Source organism: Phytophthora infestans, genomic scaffold, assembly GCF_000142945.1.
Source record: "Phytophthora infestans T30-4 supercont1.16 genomic scaffold, whole genome shotgun sequence".
NCBI lineage: Eukaryota > Oomycota > Peronosporomycetes > Peronosporales > Peronosporaceae > Phytophthora > Phytophthora infestans.
In genome coordinates, this window is record NW_003303743.1 from 2,453,686 (window position 1) to 2,478,277 (window position 24,592).

Below are 24,592 nucleotides of genomic sequence, written 5' to 3' on the forward strand. Positions count from 1 at the left end.
CTCGGACTTGATCACCGGCACGCGGCACCCGTGCGCCATCCCTGACGACCACCACGACATGCAGCGGTATTTACGGACTACTACGACATGCAGTACATACAGCCGGACTACTACGACATGCATTTGGATCCTGCGCAGGCGCGGCCTGCCTCGGACTTGATCACCGGCACGGCGGCACCCGTGCGCCATCCCTGTCGCCTACCACGACATGCAGTGCGTACCTACGGACTACTACGACATGCAGTACATACAGCCGGACTACTACGACATGCATTTGGATCCTGCGCAGGCGCGGCCTGCCTCGGACTTGATTACCGGCACGGCGGCACCCGTGCGCCATCCCTGTCGCCTACCACGACATGCAGTGCGTACCTACGGACTACTACGACATGCAGTACATACAACCGGACTACTACGACATGCATTTGGATCCTGCGCAGGCGCGGCCTGCCTCGGACTTGATCACCGGCACCGCGGCACCCGTGCGCCATCCCTGACGACTACCACGACATGCAGTGCGTACCTACGGACTACTACGACATGCAGTACATACAGCCGGACTACTACGACATGCATTTGGATCCTGCGCAGGCGCGGCCTGCCTCGGACTTGATTACCGGCACGGCGGCACCCGTGCGCCATCCCTGACTACCACCACGACTTGCAGCGGGTACCTACGGCCTACTACGACATGCAGTACATACAACCGGACTACTACGACATGCATTTGGATCCTGCGCAGACGCGGCCTGCCTCGGACTTGATAACCGGCACGGCGGCACCCGTGCGCCATCCCTGACGACTACCACGACATACAGCGCGTACCTACGGCCTACTACGACATGCAGTACATACAGCCGGACTACTACGACATGCATTTGAATCCCGCGCGGGCGCGGCCTGCCTCGGACTTGATCACCGGCACGCGGCACCCGTGCGCCATCCCTGACGACCTCCACGACTTGCAGGGGGTACCTACGGCCTACTACGACATGCAGTACATACATCCGGACTACTACGATATGCATTTGGATCCTGCGCAGGCGCGGCCTGCCTCGGACTTGATAACCGGCACGGCGGCACCCGTGCGCGATCCCTGACGACTACCACGACACTGCAGTCCGTACCTACGGACTACTACGACAAGCAGTACATACAACCGGACTACTACGACATGCATTTGGATCCTGCGCAGACGCGGCTTGCCTAGGACTTGATCACCGGCACCGCGGCACCCGTGCGCCATCCCTGTCGCCTACCACGACATGCAGTGCGTACCTACGGACTACTACGACATGCAGTACATACAACCGGACTACTACGACATGCATTTGGATCCTGCGCAGGCGCGGCCTGCCTCGGACTTGATTACCGGCACGGCGGCACCCGTGCGCCATCCCTGACGACTACCACGACATGCAGCGCGTACCTACGGACTACTACGACATGCAGTACATACAACCGGACTACTACGACATGCATTTGGATCCTGCGCAGGCGCGGCCTGCCTCGGACTTGATCACCGGCACCGCGGCACCCGTGCGCCATCCCTGTCGCCTACCACGACATGCAGTGCGTACCTACGGACTACTACGACATGCAGTACATACATTCGGACTACTACGACATGCATTTGGATCCTGCGCAGGCGCGGCCTGCCTCGGACTTGATCACCGGCACGGCGGCGCCCGTGCGCCATCCCTGACGACCACCACGACATGCAGCGCGTACCTACGGACTACTACGACAAGCAGTACATACAACCGGACTACTACGACATGCATTTGGATCCTGCGCAGACGCGGCTTGCCTAGGACTTGATCACCGGCACCGCGGCACCCGTGCGCCATCCCTGTCGCCTACCACGACATGCAGTGCGTACCTACGGACTACTACGACATGCAGTACATACAGCCGGACTACTACGACATGCATTTGGATCCTGCGCAGGCGCGGCCTGCCTAGGACTTGATCACCGGGCACGGCGGCACCCGTGCGCCATCCCTGACTACCACAACGACATGCAGCGCGTACTTACGGACTACTACGACATGCAGTACATACAGCCGGACTACTACGACATGCATTTGAATCCCGCGCGGGCGCGGCCTGCCTCGGACTTGATCACCGGCACGGCGGCCCGTGCGCCATCCCTGACGACCACCACGACATGCAGCGCGTACCTACGGACTACTACGACATGCATTTGTGTATCTGTGCGGCTTACACCTGTCATTGCCAACACGGAAGCGACATTACGGGCTTGTGCGGGGCATGTTGAAGGGTCTAGGCTCTGTACTGTACTTGCGGATGGTCTGGGGTGCTGCTGACATGGGGATGACAAGCAGAAAAAGACAGCACCAATGCATTATAAAAAAATATATGTATTATGAGGCTATTGATACTTGTTTATTCTTCAGAATCTTCCGCTTCAATGTAGGCGTGCTCTACTCGGCGGCGCTGGCGTCTTCGGAGCGACCGTATCTCGTTTGAAGGAAGGTTAGTGGCCGGCTCTTATGTTGGTTTTCACGAGGTGAGAAACCGCACGTGACCATCAACTCGGCGATCTGCCAGGACGGTTCGCATTTGGTAGGTAGGTAGGTTGACCACTTAAGTCAGTTCCTGATGGCAAGACCCATTCTGCCTCACCAGCATCCTCTCCTTGAGCAGCTGCCTCGGTGAGTCGGGCCTTGGTGATGCGACCTTGTTGTACGGCATCTAACAGGCACTTAATAGCATCTCCGGTATTGGAGGCATTACCTCGTTGGACATGTACCCACGACCTCAGGTAATGGGAAGAAGGCTGGAAAGGCTGTTGGTGGGGCTGCGTCAGTGGGGGGCCCGTCGTGTTGGCTTGCCATCATTGAGGTGAGTTGGAGAATGAAAGCTAACCAAGAGTAGTTTAAATTGAAGTTAAAATTAAAGTTGAACGTGATGCTGATATTAACCTGAAAAAAACGACACGAAGCTAGAGTTTCTTTGTTTAGCGAGATGCGACTCTTCTTACGGGTAACGAATTTCACTCCGTATTCAACGCATGTCGGTTTACCTGTGGGCGACCAGCAGGCACTCGGACACTAGGAGTATCAGATCGGCGGCGTTTTTTCGTCACGGAACGATTGACTAGAGTCCTTTTTCCATCCAGCCCCGTGTAGTTCTTAATCTGCAGAGCAAAAAGCACGTGGATGCAGATTGCAAATTTAAAGTAGTACTTGCATCCGCACGAATTCGTACTCAAATCCACATGCCATCCTCCATCAGGCTGCCCAAACACCTCCATTCGCGCGTAATTCACACCCATCTGGGCCGACACTGGGGCTACTTCGCGGCTGCGTCCTAGTTCCGGAAGATAGATACGCTCACAGCCACGTGACATCACACGAATCACGTCTGGGCTTGGGGAAACAAGTAAGAAGTCGATGCTGGACCGGCTGGGAGTCATGTTCACAGGTTGCGAAAATCCTTAACCCTTGCGTTTAACTGCTGTGTGGCTTCAGGAGATTCCTTGAAGATTCTTGAAGCTACCGACTGGCGTCCGCAACAATCCACCAGCAGCTGGAACAGTGTTCCAATCTTATGTTTGGTCCGGAGAGTGTAGTCACGTTTGATCAAACAGTTGAACTGCTCCACCGGGTTGTTTGTAGTGGCGTATCCACTAGGGGTATGGAAGCATTGCCATCGCCAAAATGAACTTCGCACCCACATACGCTCAAAATAGCCTTGAAACCAAATCAGCTGCTCTTCTTCCGACCACTTGGTTAGAATCTGTATCACTTGTCCGTCATAGACATTTTGGCTATCCGTGAAATGGAGATCATAGATGTTCGCCATCACTTGCTTGGACAAGTGCTCCGGTATGCCCTTGAGGTTTTCGTGAACCTTGGCCATCACATGATAGAAACACATCAAGTATACAAATTCACAATGGACACCAAAGACTCGTTTCACTGCGTTCTGTTGGGCAGCTTCAGCATCGGCCATGACGAACTTGACCAACAGTTGGCGCCCACCAGACACGGAAGTAAAAACCCTGCGGAGCTCGACCAGCGCTGTCACGTAAATTTCCTCCAAACGTTGCGATGTAATGAAAAGTGCCACGAGATGAAACGAACGACACATGTCAGAGATCCCGCAGACAATGACAGGATACCCGACTTGGTTCAACCTAAACGTGGCATCCATGTGAAACACAAATGATTCTGGGTCGCGGGCATCACTCAGTAGAAGACGCTTCGTTGTCAATCCCACCAAAAATGGGTTTTCGTCAGAGCCATTCCCCACATCTGGTTTGCCGCGTGCGTCACGTTTCCATCCGAACGAAAATGGAGTTGTCTCTGAGATGGTCGGGCCATAAGCCAACTGGTCGATCTGGCCCAGAATTTCGTCGTAATCGTCATTACGGTGCAGATGTTTCTTTGAATAACTGCTGACGAACCACTGCACTTGATGTAGTGTCGGCATCTCCGTCTCCGTCAACCCAAATCACCGACCCATACCATTGCGAATCCGAGCGGGCTTCAACCCTTGCGTTGCCATTTCCCGGTCGTAGTCCTTGAGTCGTGGGGTTTGAGGGCCCCTCACCAGTGTCTTGTGAGCACCAGTCTCCATTATGGTGACGCGGTTAAGACTTTGGCACGTGAGCACCTTACCCTGCCACCGACACGCGTCAAATGGCGTGGCTGCTTTGCATGTTTCCGAGGAACAACGCAGTAGTTGGTACCGCATCTTGTGCGGCTTGGTCAGAGCACACACCACACATGGAACCCGATGACTCTTTACAATGATGAACACCTTCATGTCTTCCAAAAGCAGCTGGAAATCCTCGCGAGCCATGTCGCTGCAGATAGTCGTCCACTTGGTCGTTGTTGGCATCTTTCGTTGGGGGAGGGGAAGGAAGGCTTCAGAAATTCAGTGTTTTACTGAATGCAGGATCTTTGCTGTTAAGAAAGGATATAAAGGGTGGTGATTGGCTCACGGATTTTCATAGCACTGGCCGTGATTCGCAAATAATCACTGGTGTGTAGACGCCCTAGGTTAGTGTGTTTTGGCTAATGCAAGTGTGGCACACATATAGATAGTGTAGTGTGATGTGACATGGATGTGTCACACGAATATTGTATGTGTTATTGCATTGTTTGTGTGTCAGACCTTGGTTCTGTGTGATACTCCGGAAGTAACCGTCTGAATATAATCCCTTTTTTTCATTCACATGTTTTTTCTGTGCTGTTTTTGTTTTTTAGAGTGCGTTATTAACCTATCAAATGAAGCGTCGGATTTTTGTGTCGGGCACTGTGTTTTTTTTCTTTTACTATGGTTGGATGCTATTCAGTGGTGTCGGATTTCTCCGTCGTTGTCTGTAGAACTGGTGAGGTAGATTGTTTTCATTTCACAGTTATATGTGTTGTGCACAACATGGATGAAACGGGAGACAAATGAGTTGTGCTCTTGATTAACGAATTTATACAATAGCAATATTTGAATTACGTAAGTAAGTGATTATCAAACATTTGTCTTGATATTATGAGATTTGTGAGAGCTTTTCAAGTAACGGTTTTTACAGCAACGATTCTGACGGTCCTCCATGTCGGGACTCTACAGCCGTCGAGCGACTAATGAAAAGCGTGGTAAGAAGCCGGGCAAATCCGCTATGGTGGTCGTCGTGGACAGTTATCTTGAGTCCCCAAGTGGTGGTACAGCCTCCGATCTGTATCGAGCAGCGCGGAAACTCTCAGCACACAACGAATTTTTCGCTGCAAACCACACTGCGCTGAGTTTGCAGCTGCTCGATACGTTGGCAGAGCATCTTCTCGCTGTTGTGGCGTCGAATAAGGCAGCAGGTGTACAGGACGAGGCATCAACAGAGTACTCGCAGTCGACCCAGTTGACTCTAGAGGACTCGCTGCAACTGCTAGAGCTCTGTTACTTGTTTGCAAGGAAAACGGCAATTAGGTATCCGTCACATGCGCTGTGTAAGCTGTTGCAATGGCTCGTCGAGAGCGTTTCAGTCTCAGCATTGTGGAATGGCTGCCAAGTGGACACAGGACTGAAGCTGCAACTTCTCGTATTGACTGAGATGATTAAGATAAGTGCTGGTGTTAGGATTTACGCCAAGGAGATGAAGAAGATCAAGGATTTCTACCGTTCGTTGACGATCTTACTTAACAGCACGGAGGACGCTGAGCTGCTGGTGTTTAGCACGCACGTCTTGTGCTTATGGAGTCAATGGGAAGCAAACTTTTCAGTGATTTTTTTGAAATCTGGTTGCTTGGACTTTAAAATAGTTAATATGCTAATTTGTAGAAGCAGGCTACTCCAGGGGCCGCTACGGTACATGTTAATTAAGGTTTTACAAAACAAAGAGCGGTTCAAAGTGCAGAAGTCCCCGTCAATAAGCGTAGGGGATCGTCTGATTATTTTGCATAGGGAATTCTCAGCGCTCTTGTAAAATACATGTATCCCCAATCCATGGGGTCCGATATAAAGGGGTAGTACAAGCTACGCTTATTCAGGGGAACTTCTGTACATGCATTTGCTGATTACGTTGACCCAACATGTCGTGTAAGCTCGGATGACTACAGCTAAAGATTAGGGCGATAGCGCTATATTACGTTGACCCAAGATGTCGTGTAAGCTTGCGCGCGTCCAATGGTCGAAGCTGCTCACTTTCAAACTTTCTTTCCGAAGCACAAGCGATTAGAGACTACGAACAATGGCTCCGTCGACTCCAAAGCTCTTCACGTCCGTGACTTTAGGCGGCAAGAACCCCATCCAGCTCAAACACCGAGTGGCTATGGCTCCTCTGACAAGACTTCGTACGGGAGCTGAAGGTGAACCCAAATTCATCGCTGCAGAGTACTACTCGCAGCGTACCACCGACGGCGGTCTGATCATTTCGGAGGCCACTGACATCTCCAAGCAAGGCAACGGCTATTTCGGAGCTCCTGGACTGTACACGCAGGAGCAAGTGGAGGCGTGGAAGCCTGTCACCAAGGCCATCCATGCGAAGGGTGGCAAGGTATTCGCACAATTGTGGCACACGGGTCGTGTGAGCCATCCACTGAACCAACCGAACGGAAAATTGCCCGTGTCGGCCAGCGCCACCAGCATGGAGGCGGTGACAAGCCACGCTGTCGCTGCTGAGGGTCGTAAGGACCACGTGACACCGCGCGCTCTAGAAGCTGACGAGATTCCTGGAATTGTGGAGGACTACAAAACAGCGACGAAGAATGCCCTCGCTGCAGGTTTTGACGGCGTGGAGCTGCACGCTGCTAACGGTTATCTGCTGGAACAATTCCTCTGCGACACGACCAACAAGCGTACCGACCAGTACGGTGGCTCGATTGAGAACCGCGCGCGCATTCTGTTGGAGGCGATTGAAGGCATCCTCTCTGTGGCAGATTCGAGTAAGGTCGCGATTCGCCTCTCACCATATGGCATCACCTTTGCCTGTACGGATTCGAACCCGTTGGAAACGTATGGCTACGTGATCCGTAAGTTGAACGACTACGACCTAGCCTACCTTCACGTAGTTGAGCCTTATAATTGGCACTTCACGGGGCCGTTGGTCCCGGAAGGAGGCATTTCACCGGTGTTTCGTCCAATGTACAAGGGTGTGATCATTGCAGCTGGTGGCTTTAACCGTGAGACTGCCATCAAGAACGTCGAGGAAGGCTACGACGACATCATTGCCTTCGGACGAGACTTCATCGGCACACCTGACATTGTGGAGCGTGTTAAGGCCGACAAGCCTCTGAGTAAATTCGACACCAAAACATTCTATCCGCGAGCGTGGACCGACCCGTTGGAGGTGGGATATACCGACTATCCATTGTGGCAGGAGGACTCCTAGGAGGACTGGAGGAGTAAGGCTTTCTCAGATTAGTAGTACAACCTTGGGATAGATTTCTTAAAAAATAGTCGTGTTGCCTTCCAATCGAGAACTGGTACTTCTTTTATTGTAAGAGCTTTAAAAAAGTCCCATAATAATACCTGCTACTGGATACCTTTTAGAAATCTATAAGTAGACACTTTGAAGAGTCACTGTACATACAAGATTTGACAAGATGCCAGAGGCAGCGAAGAACGACAACTCGTCGGAGATCACAGGGCAGGATTACCGCAAGATATCGTCGCGACCGCACTTAAAGCACAATGACATGACAGCGGAAGTGTGTACAGAGACGATCGAGATCATCACGATGGCGTGCGATAAGCACGTTCCTATGAAGAATTACGAGACTGCAGCACAGCTCATCAAGCAGAGCATGGACAAGAAGTTCGGGTCGTCGTGGCATTGCTTCATCGGCGAAGGTTACGGATTCGACATCAGCTACCAGCAGAGGCACATGCTGTATCTGTACGTGGGCGAGATCGGTGTGCTCGTCTACAAGTGCTGAGATCACACAGAGAAGAAATTGACAGTATTCACGGTAGAACTTCAACGAGCTCCTCTTCTCCTTTTCTTGACAAAAATGTACTTGTGCACTTTTTGTGCCTACGAGAGCTTTATAGACCATGGTCGGCTACTCATTTTGCTACTTGCTACGTCGAACAGTTAGTTACCGTACTTTTTCAACAGCTACACTGTGTCCACTTCGCCCGAAAACTTGGTCAGTAAATCCAGTGTCTGCTTGAGCGCCGGTAAGTTATCACTGCCATGTCGTCTATAGCCTTGGCAAACTCCTTGCTCTCCAAGTACCGTTGAAACACTGAATTTTCCTGCTTTTGCCACGCCCTAGCACTTCAACGTCCGTTACGTATGGCACATCATATTTTCCATTCCGACGGTCGCATCCTCTGTCTTTTAATCATGTCGAAAATGAATTCTCGCTTCGAGAACTCCTTCCATTTCCGTTTTCCTGTCATTATCGGTTTTCTCCAACAGCTACATTCACAGGGATTTTGGTGGTTCCGGTCTCCCAAGTGGGCGGCTAGAATCGATCGACACCTCACACACAGCAAGTCGATTATGCTGACTCTCGTACGTCGCTCAGGGGCTCTGGCCCGCACGTCCGCCGTCCGCTGCGCCTCTGCGGTCCCTGCCACCTCTTCGTCCTCGGCTCCCGCCGAGCGTGGCAACATCCAGGAGCTGCTGGGCGGCAACGCCACAGCCCGCAACGGCGTCGGTACGGACCCACTCGAGTCGATCTCTTGACCCACAAGCTCCCTTAACCGCTGTCATTGCTCCCTCACAGAGTACGTCGTGTCCCGCGTGGATGACCTGGTGAACTGGGGGCGCAAGAGCTCGCTGTGGCCCATCACGTTCGGTCTCGCTTGCTGCGCCGTCGAAATGATGCACTCCGGTACGTTGTTGCCCTCTTGTCGTCGCTATATTTGCTGACACTTGCTCCCTCCTTGTAGCTGGTTCGCGTTACGACTTTGAGCGTATGGGTATGGTGTTCCGTGCCTCTCCGCGTCAGACGGACGTCATGATCGTGGCCGGAACACTGACCAACAAGATGGCGCCGGCTTTGCGCCGCGTGTACGACCAGATGCCCGAGCCACGCTACGTGGTCTCCATGGGCAGTTGTGCCAATGGTGGTGGCTACTACCACTACTCATACGCCGTGGTGCGCGGCGCGGACCGCGTGATCCCCGTGGACATCTACGTGCCCGGCTGCCCGCCCACGGCCGAGGCGCTGCTGTTCGGACTTATGCAGCTTCAGAAGAAGGTCAAGGGCAACAAGTCGTTGCTGCTTAAGTTGAGGAAGTAGACAGCGACGTTGACTGTTTGGGGTAAATTCTGCTCCGAGCATCTGTATAACGTTGAAAGAATACACAAAAGCAAAATGAATGAACATTTGCCAAAGTGCAACTTGCAACAAAAGTTGCCAATGTCAATTTGCAAACGTACCTTGCAAATGTTTCCGATTGGGTTATAAGGCCGGCCGTGCCGTACTTTCCACCAAGAGCAATCGTCTCCTTGCATGCAGTAATCAGGTGGATCTCTCAACAAGCTCGTCCTTCATTGGCTTGCACTCGGGTGCTTGACATCATCGTCGCTGCGAGTAAGCGGACGATCACAAATTCGAGACCTTGGGGGTCATATCCCTTGTTGCCTCCACGAGACCAGTTCATTTCCTTGAGAACCTGATTTAGCTGATCAGAGTTGATGCTGCGCGCTAGCTCAAAACTCCTTCCACGTGGTGTGTCTGTGCCAAGGCAAACACCTGTAGCCGCTATCAGCGACCGTGTCTTTCATACGACTTCAACTGCTGCGAACGAATCTGCACTTCAGCAGCGTGGTGACATCGGAGATCTCCTTGGTGGAAATGCTGTAGCTTGAAATGGAGCTGGTACGTGACGTGAACACTTCAAAAACACAATTGCTTCTGACTATTTTCTTTGCCCTTTCAAGAGTACGTCGTGTCTCGCCTCGATGACCTGATGAACTGGAGTAAGAAGAGCTCCTTGTGGCCTCTTTCCTTTGGCCTGGCCTGCTGCGCCGTCGAGATGATGCACACCGGTACGTCGTCTCTTGATTCTCTGCAATAAAGTGTCCGTAGCTAACAGCGCTCATAGCCGGCTCGCGCTATGACTTTGAGCGTATGGGTCTGCTCTTCCGCGCGTCACCTCGATGCACCGACGTCATGATCGTCGCTGGCACCGTCACAAACAAAATGGCTCCTGCTCTCCGCCGTATCTACGACCAAATGCCCGAGCCAAAGTTTGTCATCTCGATGGGAAGCTGTGCGAACGGCGGCGGCTACTACCACTACTCGTACTCGGTAGTACGCGGTGTGAATCGCATCCTTCCGGTGGACATCTACGTGCCTGGATGCCCTCCCACCGCCGAGGCGCTGCTGTTCGGTGTCATGCAGCTTCAGAAAAAACTTAAGGGCAGCAAGTCGCTGGTGCTCAAGCTGCGCAAGTAAGACTGCGCCGGAGTGGGCTCTTGGCTTGATTTCAAAAAGCGTCCACTTTTGGTGGCCATCATCGGCAAAGCGTAATCTTGCAAAGCCATTATCTAACTTTTTTTTACTATGGTCTGCAAATTCTTTAGAGCTCGACTCAGATTCAGTGCCGTGCCGATTGTCGTCAAGTGATCTCAAACTTTTTCCCATGAGTTGTGGCCTCTCATCCGACAGCAACTTCACCTTCTTTTGCAACCCACACGAGGTGGCCATCATCACAAGTGCAGGGATCAGCGCAATCTGCCGCTGTCCTTGGGCTGGACCTCCTGTCGTGATTCGGACCGCAGATTCCTGTGGTGTAGTCTCCCCCTTGAGTATATTTCACCTCAATCGATCACCATGTTCCGCGTCGGCTCTCAATTTCTGCGCCGCACCGTTCGTCCTGTGGTTGCTAACTCGTCGAGAGCGATCCAGACCACTTCCACGGTGGCTGGAGCTTTTCAAGAGAAGCTGCAGACCTCGCAGCGTGGCAACGTTGCCGACCTTCTCAATGGCAACGCCGCAGCCCGAGACAGTGCCGGTAGGCAATATGGCTATAGGCTCTTAGCTATCTTTCTCTAAACATCGTGTAACTATTTTTCCGTTCCCATATTTGCAGAATATGCGGTTTCCCGTCTCGACGACCTTGTGAATTGGGGGCGGAAGAGCTCACTGTGGCCCATTTCGTTCGGTCTGGCATGCTGTGCCGTCGAAATGATGCACGCCGGTACGTGTCACCACTTCAACGTATTCGTATCTTGACTATTGTTGCTACCACATGCGCTCTTCCTTGACTTGACCACGGCTGCTACTCGATCTCCCATCGAATTGATTCCACGCCTCCGAATTCGTTCGACAACTTGGCGGCCCACACGGAAGTACGCTGCAACCCGAACGATCTCTCCATGTTTGACCACTTCTCCCACGCTGCGAAGCAGTCAGGTCTCCCAGACGGCCTGGCGCTCACTGTCTGTGATCTCCCCCAGGTGCCAGCTTACAAAATGAAAGCTGGGAGCGGGAGCCACTGTCTTGTTTCAGCCGGTTCGCGTTACGATTTCGAGCGTATGGGGATGGTCTTCCGTGCCTCGCCTCGTCAGACGGATGTCATGATCGTGGCTGGAACGCTGACCAACAAGATGGCGCCCGCTCTTCGTCGAATCTACGACCAGATGCCGGAACCTCGCTATGTGGTGTCACTTGGAAGCTGCGCCAACGGCGGCGGCTACTACCACCACTCGTATGCCGTCGTTCGTGGTGTCGACCGCGTCGTGCCTGTCGATATCTACGTCCCCGGTTGCCCGCCGACATCTGAAGCTCTCATCTTCGGACTGATGCAGCTGCAGAAAAAAATCAAGGGCAACAAGTCCTTGCTGCTGAAGCTGAGGAAGTAGACATTTATGGAGTTCTGGCATTACTTTCCTGAAAAATCCTGTCTGCAGCTCGAGCACTCAACACAAAAAAAAATGTGAGCCCGGTTTCGGGGGGGGGGGGGGATGTCAGAACTTAAGCATCAAGAACTTAAGCATCACCCTACTTCTTTAAGCTAGCGAAACCACACTTTTACTTTCCCATTTCCAGGGTTGTCACCTTGAATTCCTTGTTCATAGCTCACGGCCTTCGTAGATGAATTTGAGGTGGACATCAACATGCACAATTGCTGTCGACATTTGCTGGTGTGCGCTTCCTTCGTGACTAATCTCGTGGTGGGTGGCTTCCTCGTTGCTAGTCTGGACCTCTTCTTCTTTCACTCACACGACGTCGCCACCGTTTTCTAAATCGCATACCAGTTTCGTATCTTACAACTGAAGCTCGCATGATGTTCCAAGTTGGCTCCCAGCTTCGCACGGCAACGAAGTCCGTAGCAGTTGCCAAATCCACTCGCACGATACACGCAAGCCTTACCGTCGCAGACCAAATTCGAGGTCCAGCGAACGATGACGTCACAGAACGTGGAAACATCTCCGATTTCCTCGCTGGAAACGCGATCGCGCGCAACAGTGTTGGTACCTTAAATTATTTTACTCAATGACGTGTTTGTGAGTATAAATCGTCCCTGTTGACTTAGAGTATGCGGTGTCCAGGCTTGAGGCTCTCTCTGGCCCGTTCAGTTCGGCCTTGCGTGTTGCGCCGATGAAAGGATGCATGCCGGTATGTCCATCTACATCAACCCGTCGTTTGAGACCGACTTAATTCATCACCCCTCTTCATATCGCTTGCCACAGCTGGTTCTCGATATGATTTCGAGCGCCTGGGTATCGTTAGACGAATGTAATGATTGTTGCTGGAACGCTGATTAACAAGATGGCACCCATTCTTCGTCGAATCTACGACCAGATGCCAGGACCCCGTTATGTGGTATCTCTCGGAAGCTGTGCCAAAGGTGGTGGCTTAATATGCCGTCGTTCGTGGAGTCGACGCATCGTCCCCGTCGACATTTATGTCCTAGGGCGCCCTCCAACCGCCGAGGCGTTCGTCTTCGGGATCCTCCAGCTCCAAAAAAAAGTATAAGGTAACAAATCGCTGCTCTTGAAACTGAGAAAGTAGCAAACCACGCGGCAGCCTTTGTAGACTTGATACGAGTAAGGCTTGATCAACACCGAGTCGGCAGCTTGAGTCCGAAACTGTGATTTGGAGCAAAACCTATTCTCAGCCACACATCGAAACTACACTGCGCGACGTAATACAACCTGAGTATCTTCTAGCTATAACCATTATGAATGGTGGCCTTCAACGACTGCTTATACACCAAAACAAACAACAGTTTTTCTTTTTTTGCAACTGATTATGCACATGTTCTCGGGTAGAAATCGTCCAGCCCACGTTATTTTATTAGAATTGATAACGTGGCCATCAGCCATCATGCATAATCAAAGGTCATTACAGTACATGATTACCTTTCAGCAGCTGCCGAGTGTTCAGAGGGAGAGAAATACTCACCAAAGATTTGTACACCATCACCATACATTTGATCTGCATCACCAAAGATTTGGTCATCCACCATGTGGTTATAAATCACCAAAGAGTTGGGAAACATCACCAATGGCAAATGCTTAGTTGACACTCTTTGTACGGATTGGTTTGTAGTGGGCATCAGAAGGTGTAAAATATCTTTATATATGTGATTCCACTGTCACGAGCAGCCTTTAATATATAGGAAAAAAGGCAAAGTCGTTTTACAGAAAAGTGTTTAGCAAATATAAAACAAAGGCCGCTGCATTTGTTCGTTAGTACCTGCGACGCTTGGTCTGTTCACAAGAAGTACGACGCGTGCTTGGTAGTGTATTGGTCGAGCGATTCTCCGTTGTCTCCACAAACCAACCTCTTGTAGTCTCACTATTTTCGCTGCTATCAACTTCACTTAAAGCTTGTTCTGCCGCAGTCTCTGAGAGGGGGTGTATCATTCTTGCACCGCGGACAGCGATGATATGTGGATTAACAAGATGATGAGGTGATGATGATTCTACAATTCGAGTAGGCTGTGACGGTCCATGTAATAAAGTTGCTGATGTCACTTCTTCGTGTGCTATGTTAGCGGGCTGCGACTCCTCCGAATTGTTGGAGCTTACCCAACCAGTTGGATTACTCACGAAAGTCAATACATTCTCGTATTCGTTTGAATTCCTCGAGCTTAATCCATGCGCTCCAAAGTGACGGTCAGATTCACCATTCAGATTCAGCGGGCTAATCGGTTCATGTAATTCTGGAGGTGCACGATATGTACCTAGACGAGATGCGTAAAAACTCACTGGGTGGCTTTGTTCAGGTGGCGACCCCCTCCACCTTGGTCCGTACAGTGGTCTGACGTCAATACATTGTATACTGAGCGCAGTAGTAGCTGTTTCGGATGGCGCTGTCTCTTTACTATTCTCAATTTGATTTTCGAGGGTGGTTAATCGCTCTCTTCTAAGTTGACCTCCAGTAGTTGCGAAAATTCGCTCTGCGTCGGGCATTCCTGGACAATGAATTTGCAGCTGCCGTGTTGCGTGAATTATGTGAACACAGAGACCAAACTTACCACTGAAGAGGCAACCACACAAGCGGGACACAGCGTTCACTAACCATCCATCGACTGGCATATTTTTCCACTGCATACGTAAAACGTGTATCGACTTGTAAGGTAATTTCTTGTTATCGGGCTCCGCAAAAAAGTCGTTGGCAGGGCAACTTTCATTGTCACCATAGCGCCGTTTTGGAAAGTGTTGGACTTGAACGAGTTGAGCAGGAATGCCATCAGCTGTGGGTACAATTTTGGCTGATAGCTCATGTTTACGAGTTGTCAAATTGTACAGAGATTTTAGGCGCTGTGACACTTGTGGAGAGCTTTTGAAAGTAAACTTTGTGTTAATAAAAACGTGTCGAGACTGATCTAAGCGCTCAATCATTTCGAAAGGAGCTGCTTTCTTCGACTTATTCACTAACTTGAGTGTTTTATGGTACTGTTCAAGTGGATTATTCGTAGCTGCGTATCCAGGAGGAGTATGAAATGCCTGCCATTGACTGAAACGAGGATGTAAAATCCACTGTGAAATTATATGATCAGCTACTTTGCGAAAATGCTCGCAAAATGCTGATGCAGAACGCCATGACGATAAAACGAGAGATCTTCTACTCAGGTATTCTTCCTCGTTTCGTGTGTAGTGAAGATTGTTCAGGTCCCGAAAGATGATATCGATAGTCACGCGCTCTAGATTTCCCTTAGTGGGGTCTTTCACGTTTTGACAAACGTGAAACCAACATATTAGCCACTTGGATTGAGGAAGTGCAACTTGACAAGCTTTGAACTGCGCATTGTCTGCGTCGGACATGATAAAGGCTGGTGAGAAGGCAATAAAAAAAATCTCGAATAATCCGCTTCGTATACGAAATACACCATGCTACATCTTTTCCGGTTCGCTGCGACGTGCAAAAGTAAATCATTGGGAAGAACTTGCACCGGCAATCCGAAAAACCAAAAACGAATACAGGAAATTTCTGTTTGACAATACTATGAGTACTATCGATATAAAGGATCGTTGTACACCGTGGATCGCGCTGCGCCTCCACGTATGTTTCCAGCATCGAAAAAGAAGTGATACCAATACGAAATGGATACAGTGCAGATCCGTCTCCCAGTTGGGAAGCAATCGTGTTCTCTTCGTGCTTTGTATCACAAAGTATCATCAAATCTGTGGGTTCATCAGAAATGTTTACCAGAGTATCGTACATGTGTTGTCTACACAGATCTATCACGGGCTGCATGATATCTCTTCGATGAGCCTTCCGCCATCGTTTGATGTGGCTCTGCACCTGGTTCAATAGTGGAGGAGGTCCTTCTAGTGTCATACGGGATATCTTTTTGCATATAATCCCAAACAGCGCCACAGGGGTAATTGTCGAGTCTTCTTCAAGTCGTTTATCAATACACTTCTTCATGTTATCTGTCAAGACAGGAAGTTTTGATGTAGGTGACATAACGGCTGTGTCCTGCATTGTATGGTCCCCGTCGACAGATACAGCAGCCAAATTGCTCTTCTCGCACGTAAAAACTCGGTATCGACACTGACATGTTACCTCAGTCTCTTTACATCTAGCGGAAGTGCACCTAGTTATAATTCTTCGCATGGTATGGCGTGTCATTAGGGACTCATCGTCATCAAATTTGCCGTGATCCAAGGTACATCGCTCTGGTGTATTTCTTTGACGACTTCGACTGGGCAGAGAATCCACAAATTCATCCAGTGAAACATCTTGATTAATGGCTGTGTTCCAGATTTCCACCCAAGGAATTCGCCTTCCTCGTCGTGTATCGCCCACCTCACTCTAAAGTACAGCCGATTTGCGTTAGTAAACTAAAAGAACTCGATGTTATTAAGCGACTATGTTCATGCCCCGGGTAGCGCCATCGTGGGCGGGTCGTTCATTGAGAGACGCCTCCTGAATATTCTGAAGTGTAGCGATGTGTTTCCTTGTGGTCTATTATTGCGTTGATTTAAATGTACCAGTACGAAACGACCACAATTGCATGTTTATATATAGCTTGCTGTAGTGGTGAAATCGTCCAAATCACTGGTGATTCGTCCGAATAGAATGGTAGGTGATCCCTCCCGATTTAATGGTTATGTTCTCTGGTGATTGTATCAATATTTGTGGTGTTGGAGTACCTCAGTGTTCAGCGTTGACCATTATGCTGCGCTCTCGTTTGATCCCTCAACTATCTCAATGATCGGCAACGATGCTGAAAGCTGCGGGAATCACCGGCTCTCCTCGATTCTTCCACACAACCTCGTCGATCGAGAATGAAAAGCCGAAGTCACCTGTTGCCGACTTTATTGTTGAGAATGCGACGGTCCATGACAGAACTGGTAGGTGGTCAAAAACTGAAAGCTCTTTGAGAGCAATCGATAAATTGCCGACTTTTCATAGACAGAATATGTAGTACCGCCTTGACAACCTCATCAACTGGGGACGTAAGAGCTCAATCTGGTTGTTGCGTAGTCGAATGATGCACTCTGTACGTGAATAATGGTAAATCTTAGCAAACAGAAAAAAACTTAAGCTTTAACTACTGGGTCTTGTTACAGCTGGCTCGCGGTACACGTTAAGCGAATGGGAATGGTATACCGAGGGTCTTCTCGTCAAATCGAGGTCACGATCCTTGACTGGAACACTGACCAACAAGATGGCGCTGGGCATGCGTAGTGTGCACGACCTGATGCCCGACGTGGTATTTATGGGCAGCTGTGCCGATGGTGGTGGATACTATCACTACTCGTACGCTGAGGTCTATGGCTACAACCGTTTCGTACTCCTCGGCTTCTACAGCTTCAAAAGAAGACAAGGTAAGGAAGTAGCCGCTATCTCCGGTTGCTACTCCCCAGGAGCTCGAGAAGAGTTAAAAAGTGGCTTCAAACGCCCGCTTTGTTGAATCAACCGCTTGTTTTGCTTTCGGTTCACCTTAACGTTTGAGAAAAATGTAATTTCTGCTGCGATAAAATCGTCGTTGTAGCTTGAGCTTCACGCGAACGTTGAGCATCTACCTGCATTAATTCATCCTTCAAGGTTGTGATGAATAAGTCAAGCTGTGCATCCACACCTGAAGGACAGTAATCTGCTGACCACGCCTCCAATTCTCGTCGCGATGCATTCAAGAGGTCATCAAGCTCTGCTAACGGTACTTTAGCCTTTCTCATCGCAAGCTTCCATAACGTATCCAGAGTATTAATTTTTCTATTGTCATGATTCACTGGGGCTAAAACATGAAGAAACGTGTTAAGAACGACATAATCGCACCGTTCTGTAGTCGAAACCCACGTCGGGTCGGATGTGTAGCCTCCTGTCTCCTTATTGAAGTCCCTCTCACGCGATTCGAGGCGTAAATCACTTGCCGCAGTGTTTGTTTCATAGTGGCTATGCCCACAGTTCGAGCACTTGGATGGTACTTCATCCCTTTCAGGTCTCACAACCAAACACCGTTCACACAAACGATGGTTCCTTACGCAGTGAAAAAAATTAAAAGCGTGACGCTTAGTTTTCACATCGGTACTCATTGAAACAAGTAGGTATTCCACACGATCTTTTTCTCGTAAGATATCAACTGCTCGCTGTCGTTGATGAGCTGAGAATGTGGTCGATGCAGACATTTTCACAAGGTTTCCAGCGTACAATAACGCAATGTACTCGCGAGCAATCATGCGCGCTTCGTAGACTTCTTGAACTCGCTGGTGTTGTATCATAACACGCGCGTGAAGTGAAAAAAACGATGAGAATTAAGTTAAAACGAGAATGGTTTGTGTTGGAAGTGGCGCGTAGAGATCTACAAAATTCGGACATTCTTCTGTCAGCCACTGATTAATTTGCTCCAAGTTCAGTAAATCCAATGGGAGGTTGTACCGGTCTGCAAGAGCGTAAAGCTGTTTGTGTGGCACTCGCCACGTCCAAATGTCATTTCGAATTAACAGCAAGAACGTTGAAGAAATATCAAGTACACTGTCTTCTTTTTTCGTCTGAATAGCAGTACGGATGTGATAAAGAACGCGGCTATGAAGTCGAGGCATAATACCATATGCCAGCTGTTCGCGCTTAACAATTCTCGCTCGATACGCCGATAAAAACCTCTTTGCCTTTATGTTACGCCACTGATTTAACCCTGCTTCTTCACGTTCTGCGATGAGGTTACGTCTCTGCTTTTCACTAAGCACGTAATGTAGCCAATGAGACCATGTGAGGTGTAGTAAAGTTTGAAGCCTTTTCGCTGCGAATTCCTTCGCTTGTCGCTTTACTTTTAACCAGAGCAAATCCAGCTTTGCAGTGCATAAAGTTCGGGCTTTAACGTCCAAGTACAAACGAGAAATTCGTCTGCCAGCTCGCCTTCGACGGAGAAGATAACGCTGAACCTTCGCTTGCTGGATATGGTACAGACCAGCGATGACTTTCGCACTTGCGTCCCATATTTTCTCGTTACGACTGGTTAACGCAGCTTGCATGCGCTTGTAACATGACTCTTTAGATTGGAGCATTCTGAACATACAACAAGTGAGTCTTTTTTCTATGAGGATACTATGACCGTCATTACCGGATGTGAGTCTGTCGTTGACGCTGGGTCTCGCGTATTTGTTTCATCCGACAATGAACGCCTCGAAATAATGCTTGAATTACTCTGGCAGCGACGTGAGCCACCGGTTCCTTGTCTCTTAATTCCTGGAGCTCTTTTTCAAGATCATGAGCTAATTCCTCGAGATTCGCTTCTTCGTTTTGGTAGGTTTTAACCAACCTGACTGCGTCTATGTGAGCGACACTGCTATCTCGGAAAGCAGTATTTTTTCTATTGACGTTCATCGCTTCTTTCTCTTTCTCGGTTACTTTATCTTGTATGATCGCGACGTCGAGTCGAAGCTGCTGAAGTTCCTGTTGCATATCCTCACACTTCAAGTGATACACTTCACGATCCTTTCGCAGACGTTCCACTCTTGTCAGTGAACATGTACCCATTGGTCGAGATGTACTCACTTGTGCTTTCGGACGAAGTGACCTCGAAACGTTTTCTGAATCATCACGGCACTCTTTCGAAATCGAGCAACACCTACACCATGATATTGTATGTAGATTCAGGAACGAGATCTTGCAAAGAGAGTACGATGGTCCGAACCTTGTCGGTTCTTCCACTTCTGAGTCATCCTCACTGTCACCAGAATGCGTTTCTGTAGCAAGTGTCTTTTACAATAAACCCATCAGCAAAAGCTTTACACCCACGTTCCGTAATTTGCCAACCTGCGCCATCGCCTCTGAATAGTTCGGATTCGAGCAATCCGAATTTCACTGCATGATACCAATCGGTAAGTTATTTTATTGTCTCTAAAATACTACGAGCCGTCGACCTCAAGTAGCGTTGCCGTGGAGATGACAGTGAGTCACCAGTCCAATGTTGTTGCTGTTCAGAGACGACAGTGACGAGTTGTTGCATCACTTGCTGCTTGCGTGATGGAGCTAAGACCTGATCACGTATGGCAGCCACCAGAAGACGACATCGTTGCAAGTCTTCGTGCAGTGAACTCTCGCGCATGGCACTTCCAGAAATACATCTTTTAATAAATAAAATACCACACAATGAAGGTTTTACTTTTTGTTATTTTGATTGAAAAACACGCTTACAGTCTACAAGAAAAGTTCACGTGACGTCATGGCTTCCAGCTCAGATGGGATACTTGACCTTCTCCGTACATGTCCTCGTCTTCCTCCTTCTACTGGGACATCATCTTGATTGGTCGCATTCGCGATGGCCTCAAGATACTCAGGCTCCAGTTCGGCCTGTCCTCCGAATTCCAGGTAAGACGGTAGTGACGAGCGTTCGCTATCGCAATATTCCGACAAGAGTTCCGACAGTGACGGAGGCTTGCGGTACTGACGTCGCGGTGGCTCGTCGTTTTGCGTAACCATACTCGCTGACAGTGCGTTGTTCGTGTTGGTAAGATCTGAGTACGATTCCGCCTCATTCTGGCAGTTATTTGAGTACGCTCGCACGAACGAGGACTCAGAATCCGTTATTTGAGGATCTTGGTACGGATTCGACATGGAGTTCTGCCAGTCGAGTTGAGACGATGCGTTGGACGACTGACTCTCACTATCGTCGTCGTCTACGTGTTGCACGCCCTCCAAGTGAAGTGGAGACAGTAGGTCACTCAACCGAGGTTCCGGAACGTACTCCACCCCTCCGTTCTCTGACGGCTCCTCTGTCCAATGTTGGAGATCCGTAAACGAACTTCGAGCACCAGCAGCGTCGTCCTTCCGCATTAAATGTGGGAGGTCAGTGAAGTCCATGTCACTGAATGTATCGGAGGCCACTCCATACATGGAATTGGGTCGGGAGATCAAGTTGGACACTTCGCTACTCTCCACACTGCCGTACGCAGCTCCCGACGTGTCCGACTTGAGCTGTACATGGGTCGTACTTGAGGATTCCCGCTGGATATGTACGTCTGGTAGAGCGTCTTCGGGTTTACTTTCCGAATCTTCGGAACTATCCGGCACATCAACCGGTATTTTCGGAACATCTCTGGGACCAAGAGAGTTCATCTGGAAGGCCTGGAACGCGCTAGACGTGAGGTCCGACAGGTCTCTGTACTCGTGAGCGTCTTCGCTATTCTTCTGCTTTCGCTCCTTTGACGCCTCCTCGCGACGATTGTGTTGCTTAGAATTTGGACGTCGTTGACGTCTCGGAGTCGGGAACTGCTCGTCATGTCGGAAAACATGCAGCGAAGAGCCGTAAAAGGACGGCGGACGGTCGTCACTCACCGTTTGTCGTAGCGGAGGCGCGATGCCTACGTCGTGATGAAGACGACGTGTGTCCGAGATAGTTCCTCGATTGTAAGGGCCGTCCTCGGTATTGTGACTACGTTCGATCTCCCGTGCGTAGACTTCCATCATCTTGGCTAAAGCTGCTTGTCTTGTCTCCTCCGTGACGTGTAGACTAGCACCGCGTTCTTCTTCATACAGCCGCATAGCGGACATGGCCAACCGGAAAGCTTCGTCGTCTCGGTCTTCCAGGTCGTCACTGCGATGTCGACGGCGAGTTGTGAACGCGCCAGCGAGATTTGAGTCACTTAGAGAAGTGTACGGAGACCCCAGCTCTGGTTGATGACGTACAGGAGGATCCGAACCAGTTCCAACACCTGAGGAACGGAATCTCGACTCAAAGTCAGCTGTATGGCGATGCTGGCCTCCACTCAGCTGTGTAAGGCGAGCATTACGCGCGTCAAAGTACTGTTGCGTGCGTCTCTGACTCTCGAACGTGTCTCTTTCCTCGCTTTCATGTCGACTACGGAAGCCAGTGTCACGACGACGAGGAAGGTGTCGAAACTCGTGACTACTTCTAGATCTAGATCTAGAACGTCCATCATCTGAAAGCTCAGATCTAGACACCCCACGACCAGAATTAGAATTGAAGCCATCGGATCCGACAGCACCAACACCGGCGTGATCCTCTTCGCCATATTCAGAGCTTAATCCAAGGGAATCTCCCGACTCATTACGTACGAATCCATGCGCACGAGGCCTCGTAGGCGGGTCACAGTGTTCACTCGATCCTGTTGCATACTGGTGCATTTTCTTCGCACGTTCAATATGTTCGCGACGCATTTGCTCTTCGTACTGCAACTGTTTACGCATCTGTTCACTCTTACTAGGTGGCAGGCCTAGTTCCTCGTCATCTTCCATATCGTCGTCTTTAAGTTGCTCTTCCCATGCGCTTGCACCTAATGGAGTATCAACTGGCAACGTCTCACCCGACGCACTGTTCATACCAAGCAAAGACTTGGCGTTATTGTCGAATCTCCGTTCTGTCTGCACTCTGGACTCGTTAAACGCGTTATTGGATTTCTTCAACATGTCCTCGAACTCTTTATTCATACGCTTCGCTTCCTCCATATCAGCCAATCCATTGACATCTTCGTTCTCGAAATAAAATTCATTCTCGTCGATAGAATGGTGTCGGTTCTCAAGAATAATCATCGACTCATCGTATGCAGGGCGCACTTGACTGTCGTCTAGCTTTTTGACGCCACTGTCGACAATTCGAATCGAACCGTCCATCATGGGTACACTGACACCATACACTACGGATTCGGAACATTCCAAACAGATGCGCACCTTTTTAGCACCAACGCGGGCGTAATCCAGCAGATATTCGTTGCCGCAAGGGTTGCAGACGACTTTGCCACACTTTCGACACAGCCGCCGACGATGGAACAACCCGAACCGCGTCTCACAGAGCTGACAGTGCGTAACGCCCTCTTTCCCAGGCAACTCCAAGTCTCCGAGTAACTTTTCTTGTGTCAAGCGCTGTAATTGGAAATGGTGATTCACTTGGGCAATATTCTTGATGCGACGCTTCATCACCAGAATTTTTAGCCAATTAGGGGCGTTCCCTTTGATGTCCACATGCAACGTGTGCACTGCGTCCACACACCCTTTCTCGGCCGACTCGGTGAAGATATATCCGGATCGATAGAAGCTGCCACGGACGAGACCGTGGCTACGGTTCAAAGGTGGACAGAATGGTAGACGGATGGAGTGGATGCTCCTCACCCAGCCCCGTCGCTTCGTGTTGGCGTCAATAAACTCGTCGTGACACTCGATGTAGCAGAAGTCGCGGGGTCGAACGAGTTTATTAGGAGATTCCACTGCTGTCCACTTGACTGCGACGTAATGTTTTGGGTTATCCGGTGTGGGAGTTGCAAGAGTCAGCAACGTCTTTTGATCCAGCAAGTCTTTGCCTACGGTTTGCGCAAAACCTGATAATTTCTCGGGGGTGTCAAGTTTGAAAAAGTCCGAAATCTCATCGATTGTTGCACGAATTTTGCAAGACCCGCGCAAATAGGTAAGTGCCTTGGCATCTTGTTGCGTATCACTGGTCCCGGAGTTGTCCACACCTTGAAATACGTCCACACCGTCTTCTGATGATAAATGTAGCCATTTCATAGGCCCATCGTCTTGTCTCGAGTAGTACACGACTTCCTTGCAGGCGTGTTTCGCGAGACCTAGTAGATATTTGTTCTCTTTGGAGCTGAGTTGTGGCACGGGGAAAAAGTCGTCAGGTAGTGGCAATTTGCCGGGAATGTAGCCGTCTGCGGAGCTGTTGTAGCCATGTTTCAGGTTGGCACAGTTGGTCGAGTTGGCCATGGATGAGTCCATGTCATTCCGACCGGAGCCTCGTCCAGACCGTCCAGATCGACCGGAGCGACCGGAGTGCGACGTCGAGTGCGTCGAGCCCCGAATGAAGTCGGCGCCGAAACTTGCCATTCCCGACAGTTAATTGCGCTGTTGCCAGACGGTTGTGAAGGTGAGTGGCAGGTGTTAAGCAAGCACCTACACCTGAGTGAGCAAAAGGTCTCGGTGGGTCTACGTCCTCAGCTGCCACAAAAGACAATTGCAAGTTGCCGACACTGTTTGACGCAACAGGTTTGGAACACGAAGCCGACTGAGGAAGTTCGCACCAAGTACGGATCTCTTGCGCGCGATGCAAAGAGCCAGTTGCACGGAAGGCGACAGAGTTGGCTGGAGCGACGGAGCTTGTTGACCGGCAACACAACCACACTTTGACCGCCAGTCGAGCTCCGTTGCGTTGAGGTCGGCGCGGCGGTGACGGCCTGCTGTTATAAGAAGCGAGCGCAGTCTCTGACGTTCTCGCTGTGGAGTTGCCTGGACGTGCACAATGAAATGTTGAGGCA

General features: G+C 50.1%; 7 protein-coding genes across 7 annotated transcripts; 5 read left to right on the plus strand and 2 right to left on the minus strand.

Moving 5' to 3' along the window:
• Positions 1–5,581: 5,581 nt before the first annotated feature.
• Positions 5,582–6,342, plus strand: PITG_09028 (uncharacterized protein; the record flags this gene model as incomplete). The annotated part of the gene is made up of 2 exons (XM_002903005.1): positions 5,582–6,140; positions 6,317–6,342. The coding sequence occupies 2 exons, from the start codon at positions 5,582–5,584 to the stop codon at positions 6,340–6,342; spliced, it is 585 nt and encodes a 194-aa protein (XP_002903051.1).
• A 367-nt stretch (positions 6,343–6,709) lies between these two features.
• PITG_09029 (12-oxophytodienoate reductase, putative) lies at positions 6,710–7,849 on the plus strand (the record flags this gene model as incomplete). The annotated part of the gene is made up of 1 exon (XM_002903006.1): positions 6,710–7,849. The coding sequence occupies one exon, from the start codon at positions 6,710–6,712 to the stop codon at positions 7,847–7,849; it is 1,140 nt and encodes a 379-aa protein (XP_002903052.1).
• Positions 7,850–8,063: 214 nt separating this feature from the next.
• Positions 8,064–8,396, plus strand: PITG_09030 (dynein light chain, putative; the record flags this gene model as incomplete). The annotated part of the gene is made up of 1 exon (XM_002903007.1): positions 8,064–8,396. One exon carries the CDS (start codon positions 8,064–8,066, stop codon positions 8,394–8,396), a length of 333 nt encoding a protein of 110 aa, XP_002903053.1.
• Positions 8,397–8,968: 572 nt separating this feature from the next.
• Positions 8,969–9,713, plus strand: PITG_09031 (NADH ubiquinone oxidoreductase, putative; the record flags this gene model as incomplete). Its single annotated transcript, XM_002903008.1, has 3 exons — positions 8,969–9,125; positions 9,195–9,302; positions 9,361–9,713. 3 exons carry the CDS (start codon positions 8,969–8,971, stop codon positions 9,711–9,713), a joined length of 618 nt encoding a protein of 205 aa, XP_002903054.1.
• A 573-nt stretch (positions 9,714–10,286) lies between these two features.
• On the plus strand, positions 10,287–10,874 carry PITG_09032 (NADH ubiquinone oxidoreductase, putative; the record flags this gene model as incomplete). The annotated part of the gene is made up of 3 exons (XM_002903009.1): positions 10,287–10,295; positions 10,360–10,465; positions 10,522–10,874. 3 exons carry the CDS (start codon positions 10,287–10,289, stop codon positions 10,872–10,874), a joined length of 468 nt encoding a protein of 155 aa, XP_002903055.1.
• A 5,633-nt stretch (positions 10,875–16,507) lies between these two features.
• Positions 16,508–17,223, minus strand: PITG_09033 (uncharacterized protein; the record flags this gene model as incomplete). Its single annotated transcript, XM_002903010.1, has 2 exons — positions 16,508–16,691; positions 17,186–17,223. 2 exons carry the CDS (start codon positions 17,221–17,223, stop codon positions 16,508–16,510), a joined length of 222 nt encoding a protein of 73 aa, XP_002903056.1.
• Positions 17,224–20,522: 3,299 nt separating this feature from the next.
• Positions 20,523–24,330, minus strand: PITG_09034 (uncharacterized protein; the record flags this gene model as incomplete). The annotated part of the gene is made up of 2 exons (XM_002903011.1): positions 20,523–22,656; positions 22,720–24,330. 2 exons carry the CDS (start codon positions 24,162–24,164, stop codon positions 20,523–20,525), a joined length of 3,579 nt encoding a protein of 1,192 aa, XP_002903057.1.
• Positions 24,331–24,592: the final 262 nt, after the last annotated feature.